Source organism: Papilio polytes, unplaced genomic scaffold (assembly GCF_000836215.1).
Source record: "Papilio polytes unplaced genomic scaffold, Ppol_1.0 DF822067.1, whole genome shotgun sequence".
Taxonomy (NCBI): domain Eukaryota; kingdom Metazoa; phylum Arthropoda; class Insecta; order Lepidoptera; family Papilionidae; genus Papilio; species Papilio polytes.
The window spans coordinates 3,086,369-3,098,332 of record NW_013527137.1 but is presented as its reverse complement, the minus strand read 5'-3'; the positions used below and the strand labels follow the sequence as shown (position 1 = coordinate 3,098,332).

At 30.8% G+C, this 11,964-nt stretch overlaps 1 protein-coding gene across 1 annotated transcript; it reads left to right on the top strand.

The window, feature by feature from the left end:
• The first annotated feature begins 4,960 nt into the window (after positions 1-4,960).
• On the top strand, positions 4,961-9,907 carry LOC106107064. Its single transcript, XM_013287755.1, has 12 exons — positions 4,961-5,100; positions 5,415-5,484; positions 5,739-5,832; positions 6,021-6,178; positions 6,335-6,490; positions 6,861-7,067; positions 7,539-7,841; positions 7,973-8,109; positions 8,331-8,476; positions 8,883-9,049; positions 9,306-9,457; positions 9,678-9,907. Exons 1-12 carry the CDS (start codon positions 5,036-5,038, stop codon positions 9,823-9,825), a joined length of 1,803 nt encoding a protein of 600 aa, XP_013143209.1. The 5' UTR covers positions 4,961-5,035; the 3' UTR covers positions 9,826-9,907.
• Positions 9,908-11,964: the final 2,057 nt, after the last annotated feature.

Here is an 11,964-nt window from a genome sequence, read left to right as displayed (position 1 = left end):
TTCTTTTAATCTGGTATAACTTACTATACAAGTGTCCTTGTATTTCTGTTGGATTTTTTTTTAAAAATATTATCAAAAACAGTTATTACACACATAACTAAACAAGCTAAGTTAAGAGGCTTGCTTTTTTCTTCTTTTTTATATAAAATTTAAATTAAACGTGAACTATCTATTAAAGAAGTTATTGAGATAATTTTAATTCTAAATTAGGATTGTTGGCTTTGCATTTAGAACACGGGACATAGAATGACCTGATATACGAAATAATTCTTTATAAGTTGACATGTAAAGCGAGTATATCTAATTTTTGGAGTCCATTGCTCGTCTTACTGGTAAACCTAAAAATGTTTTCGCTGTAATAGAATCAATGTATACAATGCGTGGATGGAAATTATGCGGAGATTGGTAAAGTAGATTTCTCAAATACTAGGTACATTCAAGGGACTAACCAACGCTCCGTCAGTAGAGTTGTAATCCCGAACTGTGAGGACGTGTGTAGAAACTGGGAGAATATTTTTGAAACTAAACGATCGTAAAACATATGAGAACTTTGTGTGAATTTTATACAGAATCAAGTTTACTATCTACACCTTATTTTACAAATGTTGTGTGTGTTAAAGGAAAGCTGTTTCAGGTTGGTGGTTCTTTTTTAACTTTCTAACGTAAGAAAAGTAACATTGAATATGGAATAAACATGCACTTATTTGGTGAATTTCCTTTAGAATTTTGGTTTTACTTAAATAAGTTTTCAATTTGTTTTTAATTATATATTATTTTATAAAAAAAAAACTAAATATAGATACTAATATAGCTTTTATTAAAAAGTAACCAAAGAAATATTAGACATCTAATTATTATAATTAATTTACATAGTTTCCAGTAGATTGTTATGTTATTAAAACAGTAATTAAACTTTTTTAACAAAGTTTGACATAATTACAACAATCACGATGTAAAAACCAGATAACTTTAACAAAATTTGAGAATATTTGAAGATTAGGAGTTGAACTCTATTATACCTAGGATGCAACAAATATTAGAAAGTAATTTTTACATAAAATATTCATAACTATACTGTTATTAGTGTTCTTAAAATAAATTGAATAAAATAACTAAATATATCGATAAATAGACGTCGATACATAATAAAATGGACATGCATCTCAAAATATTGTAAACATGTCCGTTAGAATTGTTTGTGCAAAAGACACTTTATTAAATTTAATCCGTCGGAATAAACTGTTAGTTTACCAATAAAAAATATTGCCGGATTTCCCTGACATATAAAATGAGTTCGCATCCCGTCAACATCCGTCAACTTCACTGACGCTGACAGTAATGAAACACTGAAACCATGCAAAAAACTTGCATTTAATGCAGATTTTCTCTATAAAAGCAAATGTAGCAAAACACAGACAACAATATTGCTGTGTATGGGAACAGAGATATGAAGTTTTGTGACAAAATATTTGCTTTGTGTGGCTACTCAATTCATCCTTCCTACATTCTCGAAACGTCGACGTACTGAAATGTATTTTCAATGTTATGTTAGTATATCAAATTAATTGATTTTTAATACATTGCCTGCTAACTAATAAAAGCGGAACTATTACAGCACCTAGTAATTTATATTCATATACGGTTTTATCTTTTTAATAAAGAAAATTAATAAGCTTAATGAAAAAATAACTATACTACAAGCAAGCTTTAAAAATGAAGTAGTATCATTTATTGATGTAGGATTATTTAGGTCAATCCTATGTCATTTAATCTTACTCTAATTCCGAAATCATTAATGCGAGGTCATCAGAAATCGATGCGGTCGCTAGCCGAGTGGCCGTATTCGGATTTTCAGTTAATCTTTACCGCAATTATATCTTCATTGTTATAAACAAACTACCTTTCGCCCGAGACACCGTGCATGTGGAATTAAAAATAAACAAAGTGGCAGTCTATGTGTTCTTAGAGACTAGCCTCTACATCTATATACCAAATTTCATCGAAATCAATTTAACTTCTCTGACAAACATCCATCGATCTAAACTTTCTCATTTAAAATTACTAATATAAGAACATACTTACTCGGTTAACTTAATAATAATAATAAACTTTATTTCAAGCTACACTTTTTTTTGCTCATAGTTTGTTAGTAATAGAAAAAACTTAATACCTATGTTATTCACACATACATCCAAATGTTATTCTAAACTGTACAATTATCGCTTGTCACGTGCAGCTTTATGTAAATTAATGAATTGTATTGTAATATAATAAAATTTAAAAGATTCTCGAACTAACTTAAGAAATAATTTTCATGACAGCCCTTGTTTTAAGGTTACAGGATATATCCATTTACTAATATTATAAATACGAAAGTTTAGATGGATATTTATCACAGTTTGCAAACTATATGGCTAAATGTATCTCAATAAAAATTTACATAGAATGAAAACACAGCCTAATAAAAGACATGGCTACTTTTTCTTTCATTTCCACGCGGAGTAAGTCGCGGGCGAAATCTAGTGTAATATAAACTTAATCGGGATATTTGACCTTACGATGGATGCCAACTGGCTTAGATAGCTAGTTAATAATTATTTCACTTATTAAAATATGAATTTTATTTATAACATAAATCTTTGTTTCAGGATATCTTACGGTAGTGATCATTTGAAAAAATGAACTTCACGACCTTTTATTTACTTTTATGCATAATTTTCGCAGGTCAGTTCTTTTAATTTGATTTCAAATTAAATATATTGTTTAAATTAAATTGTGGTTGTAAAATTTGTATAACGTTATAGGTAGAGGAGATGAAAGGTGGAAAAAACGAACTAGAGAAAATTCATATATTGGGACATTAGACGAATCAGGTGAGAATTGAAGACAATATAAGTAGAATAAGTATTTTCTTAAGAATAAAGTTCTTAAATCATCAAGTAATGAAGATTATCACTAATGAAATCAAAGCCGTACAATATACCCCTTTATATGAACAGATATTAGATAGATATCTATCTATCTATTTATGTATCTGGATAGATTTTTGTAAACGTTGATCATTTTTCAGAGATGGAGCGAGACTTGTGGCCGTATGAAGACAACTTTGACGTAGAAACGGAAAATAAGTTCTATAGCAACGTGAACTATAAATTACCAAAACATAAGAAGCATTTAAAAAGATTGTATAGAACTAAACAAAAAGAAATCGATAACAAATTAATTTTAGATAACTTTTTCAATAATTCTGTGTACATAAGTAACCGTAATAACTTATCAAAAGTGTCAATAGATTTCAAACATAGAGTAAAAGATAGTACAAATGAAAATGCTGTACCTAAATGGCCTAAATTTGAAGATCTTTTGCTATCAGTTGGTGTCGAGTATGATTTTAAAAGTGACAGGTGGATAAAGTTAAAAAAGAAACTAAAAATATACGATGAAACTATAAATCATTTAAATAATGAAATAACTCATCAGAAACATGAATTTAAATATAGAACTATTAGAATTAATGGTAGTAAAAAAAGAAAAAATATCATAATAGCTCTTACAGCGATAAGATAGAATGAAATAGTCGTTAAGTCAAACCATTGGCTTTCATTGTGGAGACACAATTATAAGATTATATTGCTATCTCAATTTTTTTCAAAGTAAACGAGGGCGATGCCAATATGTTTTATAAAAGTATTTGAACAGTGGAAGCCGATGGTATTTATAGATAATGGTTTATGATTTAAATGTATAGCTTCACGTAGATTGAAAATTGGTGTAATTAAACTATATCATAGTTTTGGGACCAAATTCAATTAAATTGAATGTGGAAAAACTTTTACCAAGAAATTACGCAATTTATTGATTTGATTTTAAAGCTTCAATATCAATTTATTGCGATAATTTGGTTACGGTTAAAATAAAGTAAAACAGCTCTTGACAGGTATCAGAACAAATTAAGATGTGAACAAAGAAATGTTTCCATAATTGACATCTGTTTTCTATTTAATAATTCTCATTTCTTTTCTCAAAACTTGTTCACTTTATTGTACTAATTAATTATGAAGCCTTTAAGATTAAACGTGGAAAAAAAATAAAAGGGATTTATAAGAAATCAAGGAGATCAGTTGGAGTGTTCTTAGAAATAAGACTTAAGTTTTTTTTATTTACTTAAATTAAAATAAATTCAAGCGAACTCTAGGAATAATTTTGTAATTAAGAACGTTTTTATTTTTATTCTTATATCACATTTTTGAGTTATTTGCAATATGATGAATTGAGTAAGGGACTTTGAATTGTTAATTGAACACGTACTCAAGAAAATATCAAGTATCTGGTATGTAAATAAATTTATCTAAGCAATATGTGCTATTTAATTTCAAATAAAAATTTTATTTTCAGCTTTAAATTTAATTGCAAAGTTTGAACATAGTTTTTACTATCAGTGTGATATTTTATGTAAGACTGTATTTGACTATTCACTTAGTCGGGCCATTTTGTGATTTAAAACTAGCTGTAGTACAAATGGATCGACTCGTCTACGAAAAGGATACCACTCGCTCTCACGGGATAAAATAGTAGCGAATAGCTTTTACTGCGAAGGCACTTCTTAATTTACTAAAAGGATCCTTTTTCGAAGTGACTAATGGCCATGTCTTTTTATATTTCGATCTACCTATGTTAATAAATAGTAAAAACCCTATTACTTAACATAATCATACTACTATTATAAATGCGAAAGTTTAGATGGATGGATGGATGTTTGTTAAAGTTCGTAGGATAAACGGCTGAACGTATTTTGATGAAATTTGGTATAGATGTAGAGGATAGTCTGGTAGAATACATAGGCTACTTTTGTTTGTTTTTTTTAATCCACGCAGACGGAGTCGCGGGAGAAAGCTAGTTTATTAATAAATGTCTTTTAATGCATAGCCAACTATAGTTCATACATGTCATAATATAGCCATCGAGATGTTTAAACAAATCAAATATTCAGTTAAAACTCAATAACAATTTACAAAGATAAAATAATAAAAAGGATATGGGAAAGTTAGGTACATTCGAAAAACCTATTTGTAATGCAGTGACAGTATATCGAGAAAGAGGGTAAGTACATTAATGGAAAGTTTGAAGGTAAAAAATGTTCGGCTGTCAATTTGAAAAACATTAATCATCGAAATAAGTTGTTGCTTATATAAAGAAAACTCAAGAATGATTTTCAGAAGCTGTTAATGTAGAAATGTTTTAACTTTGGTAAAAGAAAATAAGCAAAATTACCCATTTTATTTTTTTTAGCGATTTTTTCATATTTCTTGCACCAAAATGCAATTTAGAAGCCTTTAAAAATTATGATTTATTTAATTCTGCGCTTAATTTAACATTACCTTTATGATAATAAGATTAAAAATTACATTCAACAGAAATTACCTTCAACGTTTGGAGCAATTCGAAAAAGCAATTTTTGCATACAACGAAGCTCTACGTTGGGATGTAAGTCGGTATAAATTGTTTTTTTCATATTTCTGATTCACTTAGTCGCAGCTAACAAAAGTAAAATACATTTTCAGTGAATGATATTAGTGTATATTTATAAAAACTGTAGTTAAAAGTTTAAATGTAATGTAATCTTACACCCAATAAATTTGTCCTTTTTAACAAGTTCTTAGGCTACATCTTTAGGTTTTGTCAATAACCTACGACAGTAAAAATAATAAAACAGAAAAAAATAGAAATTTATCTTATAGAACACAGATGTCCCATCGCTACTCGGTAGAAGCTTGGCTCGGGCAAAATCTACCCACTATGCTGGGGCACTGACAGACGTGGCGCGTGCGGCTGGTATACTTTAAAAATTTTCACAAGCTATAAACCATAATAAGCTCCACGTTTGATTATTGCCATTTTTTTTGCTTTGAACTTTAAAGTAAAACCACTGAAGTCTCATTATAAGATTTTAACCAAATTCTTACATTAACTGTGATTTCCTAACGAAAAGACGCTCAGTGTTCGTCTTTTGTTTTTCTTAGAACTCGAGCCAAATAACTTGACGGCGCTACAGATTAAAGCGAAAACGGAATACGAAAAATGTGCGTTCGAACGTTCTCTTGTTCTTGCAAGCTGCGGACAGAAGCTGAGGGTTCTGCCGCCGAACTTCGCGGATTGCGCCAGATGTGCCGAAGAAACGGTACAAAATTAATTTAATAACAGCAATTAAAGCTAAATTAATATTCTTATATGTCCTCTAAAGCTTGTTAGTAATATAAATGTTATTGTTATCTCATTTATGTTAACTTAGAACATAGTAAATATTTAATGGTTAAAATCAATGAAATATCTACAGATTCGAGAATGTTCTGGACTAAGCGCAACAAAAGTGATGAAATCTGCAAACATCCTACTCAAAGATGTTGAAATAATAGATCACATGGAGAAAGATATTTATGAACCAACAGTAATTGTACGACGTAGTAGAATGCAGAAAGAACCGACTCAACAAGTATCACTATACATTTTATTATTGAGTTGTATTCATTGCATCTTATGTTTTAATTACAAAATCTTTGAAGAAAATGTACATACATACAAGCAATAGAATTGTGTGCTATAACGATGTTTACAATTGTCGCTAAAGGGCTACAAAATCGAAATGTCCTGACATTTTCGTAGAATACAAACCGATCGATGGTACAAATTGTTTGCGAGCTACTCCCGTAACTCTAGTCTACAACATACAAGCATGTCAACATATCTAAATTTAAATAGATATAATTTGTGTTTCCTAGTTAACATAACCATTCTAAATAAATCCTTCATCGTGACAGTTTCTTTATAAACCGGAAATTGTTGATCCCATTTATATTTTCTAGATACAAGAGATATCGCGGGTAGAAAAACAAAAGACGGAGCATATTTCACGGTTAATGGCATCGAAGTATTTAGAACAAATGGCCCACGACAAACACTTCCTTATTTCCTTGTGTAAAGATGAAAGATTAATGTCAGCAAACAAACAAGGCTCGAAGATACTTTACGAATTGGCTAATAAAGCACGTGCTGATGTTGAAAAACGACAAGTATATAAAAATCTAACAATTAGACCTATATTTAACAAAGTTTCATTATCATTTGACGCGAATCGAGGACAGTTATCGAAAAATTTATCATTTTTCTATGGACCATGATATCCTATCTGTTGCGGATTATTACGGTCCGGCGCAAAAAGTTCTTAAAGCGATAATTTAAAGGCCTTAGAGACGAGTTATTATCTTTATAAATACACAGAAGCACAATGTTATTTATAAGGTTACAGTAAAAAAATGTTGGAACATTTTGTTCTATTTCTTTTACCTTATTATTGCTGAATCTGTAGGTCATAATTTCTTGGGAAGTTTGCTAGATACCTTTTTGAATAACACAAACAGCATTGTTTTAGCTTTATTAAAGTTAAGTAAATAACAATAAAATTGTGAGATAAAAAAAATCACACTCAAAACCCATAATTTATTTTACACGGTCAGAATAATTTCTATGATCAAATAATGCAGGCGGTACTTCGCGAACGTCGTCCACTATACGCAGCAAGGTCGGCGGAATCAGAGGCTCGGGCGCGTCTGTCCCGAGCACGTAAGGAAAGACTCGGACACGCTCAAAAACAACACGAAGTTGATGCCAAACGCCTCATACGAACTGCTAAGACAATATTCGAAGAACACGATACGACGAAATGCTTAGAAGCAGCCGAATTCGCAATGGAACAAATATCTAGGAAGCCGGCTAACTTGCTACCTGATAAAGAAAAGTTTTTACTAGAATTGTACAACTTGGTCGCTAATGTATTCTTGGATCAGGTGTTTCTCAACTTATTATTTGTGTGAAAATTCTTTATTTGCAAATGGTTAAAATAATACCTTCATTATTCTAAAGATTGATAATTATTTAGCAATAGCTTGTTATAAAACAACCACATTAAACATTGTAGAAACGTTTTAAACAAACCATGAGTGAAGAAGAACGTGAGAAGAGATCGTTTGTGTTACTAGGAATTTCAGTGTCACGGGAACCGAGCCGTGACTCCATCCTACGCTCGAGGCCAATGGCGCCGCCGCGGGATGTGAGGTGAATATTATGAATAGGTCTTATATTACGATAGCGCGTATTCAAACTGTATACAATTTATTGAAAATAAATTCTATGTCTTTCAATGTTGGTCTACGAGATTTGCTAAATAAAATATGTTATTCAACCCTTTTTGCTATTATCTATCAAATTACAATAATCTTAGTGATCGATCTTATAAATTAGTTCTATTTGTTGCTGTTAATTTCGATTCTTCGCAGACGTCGTTTTAGAACTTTAGAACGCATATTATCTCTTAACGGACGAGCACCGGAAAGATGCTACGCTCTACATGAACTGGCTCGTCTTCACGTTGATACGAAGCAGGCGTATAAAGCAAGATTTTACGCTCATAAAGGCCAAACGGGTGAACATTTCAATTAAGTTTTTACTGTTAAACGAGAAACACAAAATTTTAAACTATACAGATTCCTGGAATTTTCATTAGTCAGGTTTAAATTTATTTCACATGAATGTATCGTTTGTGAGTTATAATTTGCATACAGAATGAAATATCAGGTTATTCAATGACGTTAAAGTTGAACACTAATATGGAGCATTTATAGTAGTATTAGTTACTAAAGCTATACGTTTCATCAGTACTTAGACAAGACTTTTGTATGACTGGACAATACGATGCGCAAACTACTGCAAGAATATTTTAGTGATCATTTTCGACACTCTATTACGGACGAAAAGTTCACGGGGTTCGATCATTACTTTGTTATTATGTTTTAGTTTCCCTTTATCTTAAACAAAAACATTTCGTGTAGAGGCACGGTCCGCGGATCAACGTATCTGGTTGCTGAACATAACGTTCCTGTTGGCGCGATGTCATTTGCTGCAGAACAACCGGCCGGAAGCGCGGGCTGCGCTTATTGAAGGCACCGGCCTTGCCCGCTCTTACGGCTTCGTGGACGTTTCGAATTTCTTTGATACGGTCAACAAACTACTTAATATCTTACTTACAATGTAACAAATTATTATCTCTTTGCCCACTTTTAACTACACCTACACCGTTAAAGTAAAGAAATTATGTAATGATTTTTTTTTTTGATATATTTACTTACAAGATTAGAAAGATCCACTACTTATATTTTTCTATATTATGATGATTTTAAATTTGTAAAAACTCGAGTGAATGAAAGAAGAAGAATATAAAATACTTTTAATAATCGAATCCTTCTGTGTTATAGTGTGTCAATGTATCGGGAGAAGGCGAAGTAGGATCAAGTGAGGCGTTATTAGAGAAGAGAGAGAAGGAAATGGTTGATTTAATGCAAGATGATGACTTGCGTTCTGCTGCAAAATATCTGTTTAAACGAATGTCCGTTATACCGGCTTCCAGGTGATTTGTTACTTTTTAAATTTTACAATTAAATATAGATATTCAAAATACTTTAACTAAAGTAATAATATTCAACTACATATTAAGAGTATGAATGCTCCAAATAGACTATATTGAACATAATATGTCTGCAAAAAGATAATCTCTATTCGCAAAAACTGCTGCGTTTAATTTAGATGTAAAATTCGAAAACATTTTGTAAACAAAACTGTGGTTACAGACGTTTCTCAGTACTTCCCGGGACGCATATGGATGAAAACGCAACAACGATCGGTCGCCGAGTGTCAATCGTACCGAAAACTCAGCAGCCTACTAGGATTGTACGGAAACTACAACATCCACTGGGATTTCAAGAATTCGATTTTTAAGACACTTTATAAATTTTTAAATCGATAACATTATTTCAATAACTTGTGATACTTTTTATTAAATAAAAATATTTGAATTATTTTTTTATTATTTCGATTTTCAGTATTCCAAAGCTTTCACGCAGTTACACATAATTGCGTAATAATACACGTGTTTTAATCTTTCAAAAGATTTAATAATGCATAGGAGCCAAACATGTAAACATTCATTTATATTTATAAGATTAAAAAGCAAGTCTTTAAGCTCGGGAGACCGAGATAACAACCGCAATCCCTTTTTTACCCAATTTATTTGGTCCCAAAAGAAACACCGAGCGAGTTCATTTCTACACTTTCTGTTTTAAAATAAACCGATACAACTTTTATTAGATTGTGAAAAAGCTATGAATGAGAGTTAATCATCACAAAACTTTTTTTTATTTATTTTATTTACTACTTTAGTAATTAAGTAAATAAAAAAGTAAAAAAAAAATAGTTTTTAATGATTAAAGTTTCCAACCCTTTTATTTGTTGTGTAAAAGGTTGTATAAAGCTTTGTAGTTCTTTTGTATAAAGGTACTGTTAACTGTCGGGTAGAATGTTATTCTTCTGAAGCATCACTAGTATTCGAAAAAGCAATTCCATGAATGCGCAATCCATTTTATAGTCTCGTAAAAACGTTCAGTTTCAAAGATCTGTTTGCACTCACTTCTTTTTAATTGCTGTTACTATAAAAGGTATGCGGATATTATTTGTCAAAGTTATTTAGTAACAATTCTGTACAAAATAAATAAAAATCACCTTTCACCGATATAAAGAACCTGGATTTTTATCTGTCATTTTAAAAATCTTTCCATTGTCATAGAGGTGGGTACTAATCGACGTTACAAGGTATAATGTAACATTCGCAACGAAGGGATTGTTGCTCGCTGGTTTCCCCACAATACAACGTAAATACTTTACAAGTTTTGTTACACATTACAATATCTAGTAACGTTAATCCGTACCCACCTTAAAGCAAAATGCTTTCATTTCTATATTAGATGCTGTAAATATTATCAACAAACAAATCATATCTCCGTTTACATCCAACAAAATACCTATAAAATTTAAAACATCTCACGTACCTTGAATTCGTCTGGGATCAATAAATGTGTGAGTAAGGGAAGAATACAAATAACGAGCAATCTCACCCTGCTTTTATTGCGACAGCCAATAGCAAAGTTTTGATGGTAATAAATTCGATTCACGACACCGAAGCTATTAAAACGAAGCAGAAAGTAGCAGTTTTCAAATTTACTTTTAAGTGTCTGATTTAAGAGATGACAAATGTCGTTAAATTTATAGCAAGGTATACGGTGACGATATTTTTAGGTTGTAGATCTAATAGCGAATCAAAAACTAATAATCCTAAATATTAAAAAAAAAAAACAAATAACTTGAATTCTAAAGCTGTTAACCTCTTATAGAACAAATTTAATAATAAAATAAAAATTAGTTTATAATGAATTTTGTAAGTGTATATAATATGCCGGTCTATGTCAGCTACCCTTCAGTGAGAGTCCGGCTAAAATCGGCCCAGCCGTTTCGGGTATTACGCGGAACAAACGCAGTCTAGCGGAGAGACAGACAGACAAAAAATAAATAAATGCCATTTTCGTTATCAGTAACGCAAGTACATCATCTTCCCGAGGTTTGGAATTTTTCTATTGATGTTACAAACAAACACTCAAATTCTTTTTCAAAATACGTAATGCACAGTTTTTATACTTTTTACGCTACACTTTATTACAAAAGTTTTATGTTATTATTAGATAAGAAACTTAAAAAACTTACATTTATCCTTTCTCGTTGTCACAAGATCAATGTAAACATTTCACGAAATCCTTTTAGGGAATAAGAAAATGAAGGTATATAAAAACACAAAGGAACATTCCATCAGGGAATTGTTTTCGATTTCCTTAAAATTACACGGGAAACAAGAGATTAGAAAAAGTTTTCCATTTATAACTTGATTTGAATATAAATAATATTGTAATGTACCGCTGGTCTACGTAAACACCTTAATTTTAAACTATACTGTACACAACTATACTGCACAATAATTATAATGATTTGCAAAACAACCATCAGTCAAAGAAGTGTTACCACTACTTGTTA

What these genes read in the sequence shown, in the direction of transcription:
- LOC106107064 (XM_013287755.1), top strand. Translation starts at nt 5,036, where the DNA reads ATGGGAAAGTTAGGTACATTCGAAAAACCTATTTGTAATGCAGTGACA. An exon ending in GCGCCGCCGCGGGATGTGAG is followed by an intron (nt 8,110 to 8,330) that starts GTGAATATTATG and finishes GATTCTTCGCAG; the next exon opens with ACGTCGTTTTAGAACTTTAG. An exon ending in CGCTCATAAAGGCCAAACGG is followed by an intron (nt 8,477 to 8,882) that starts GTGAACATTTCA and finishes CATTTCGTGTAG; the next exon opens with AGGCACGGTCCGCGGATCAA.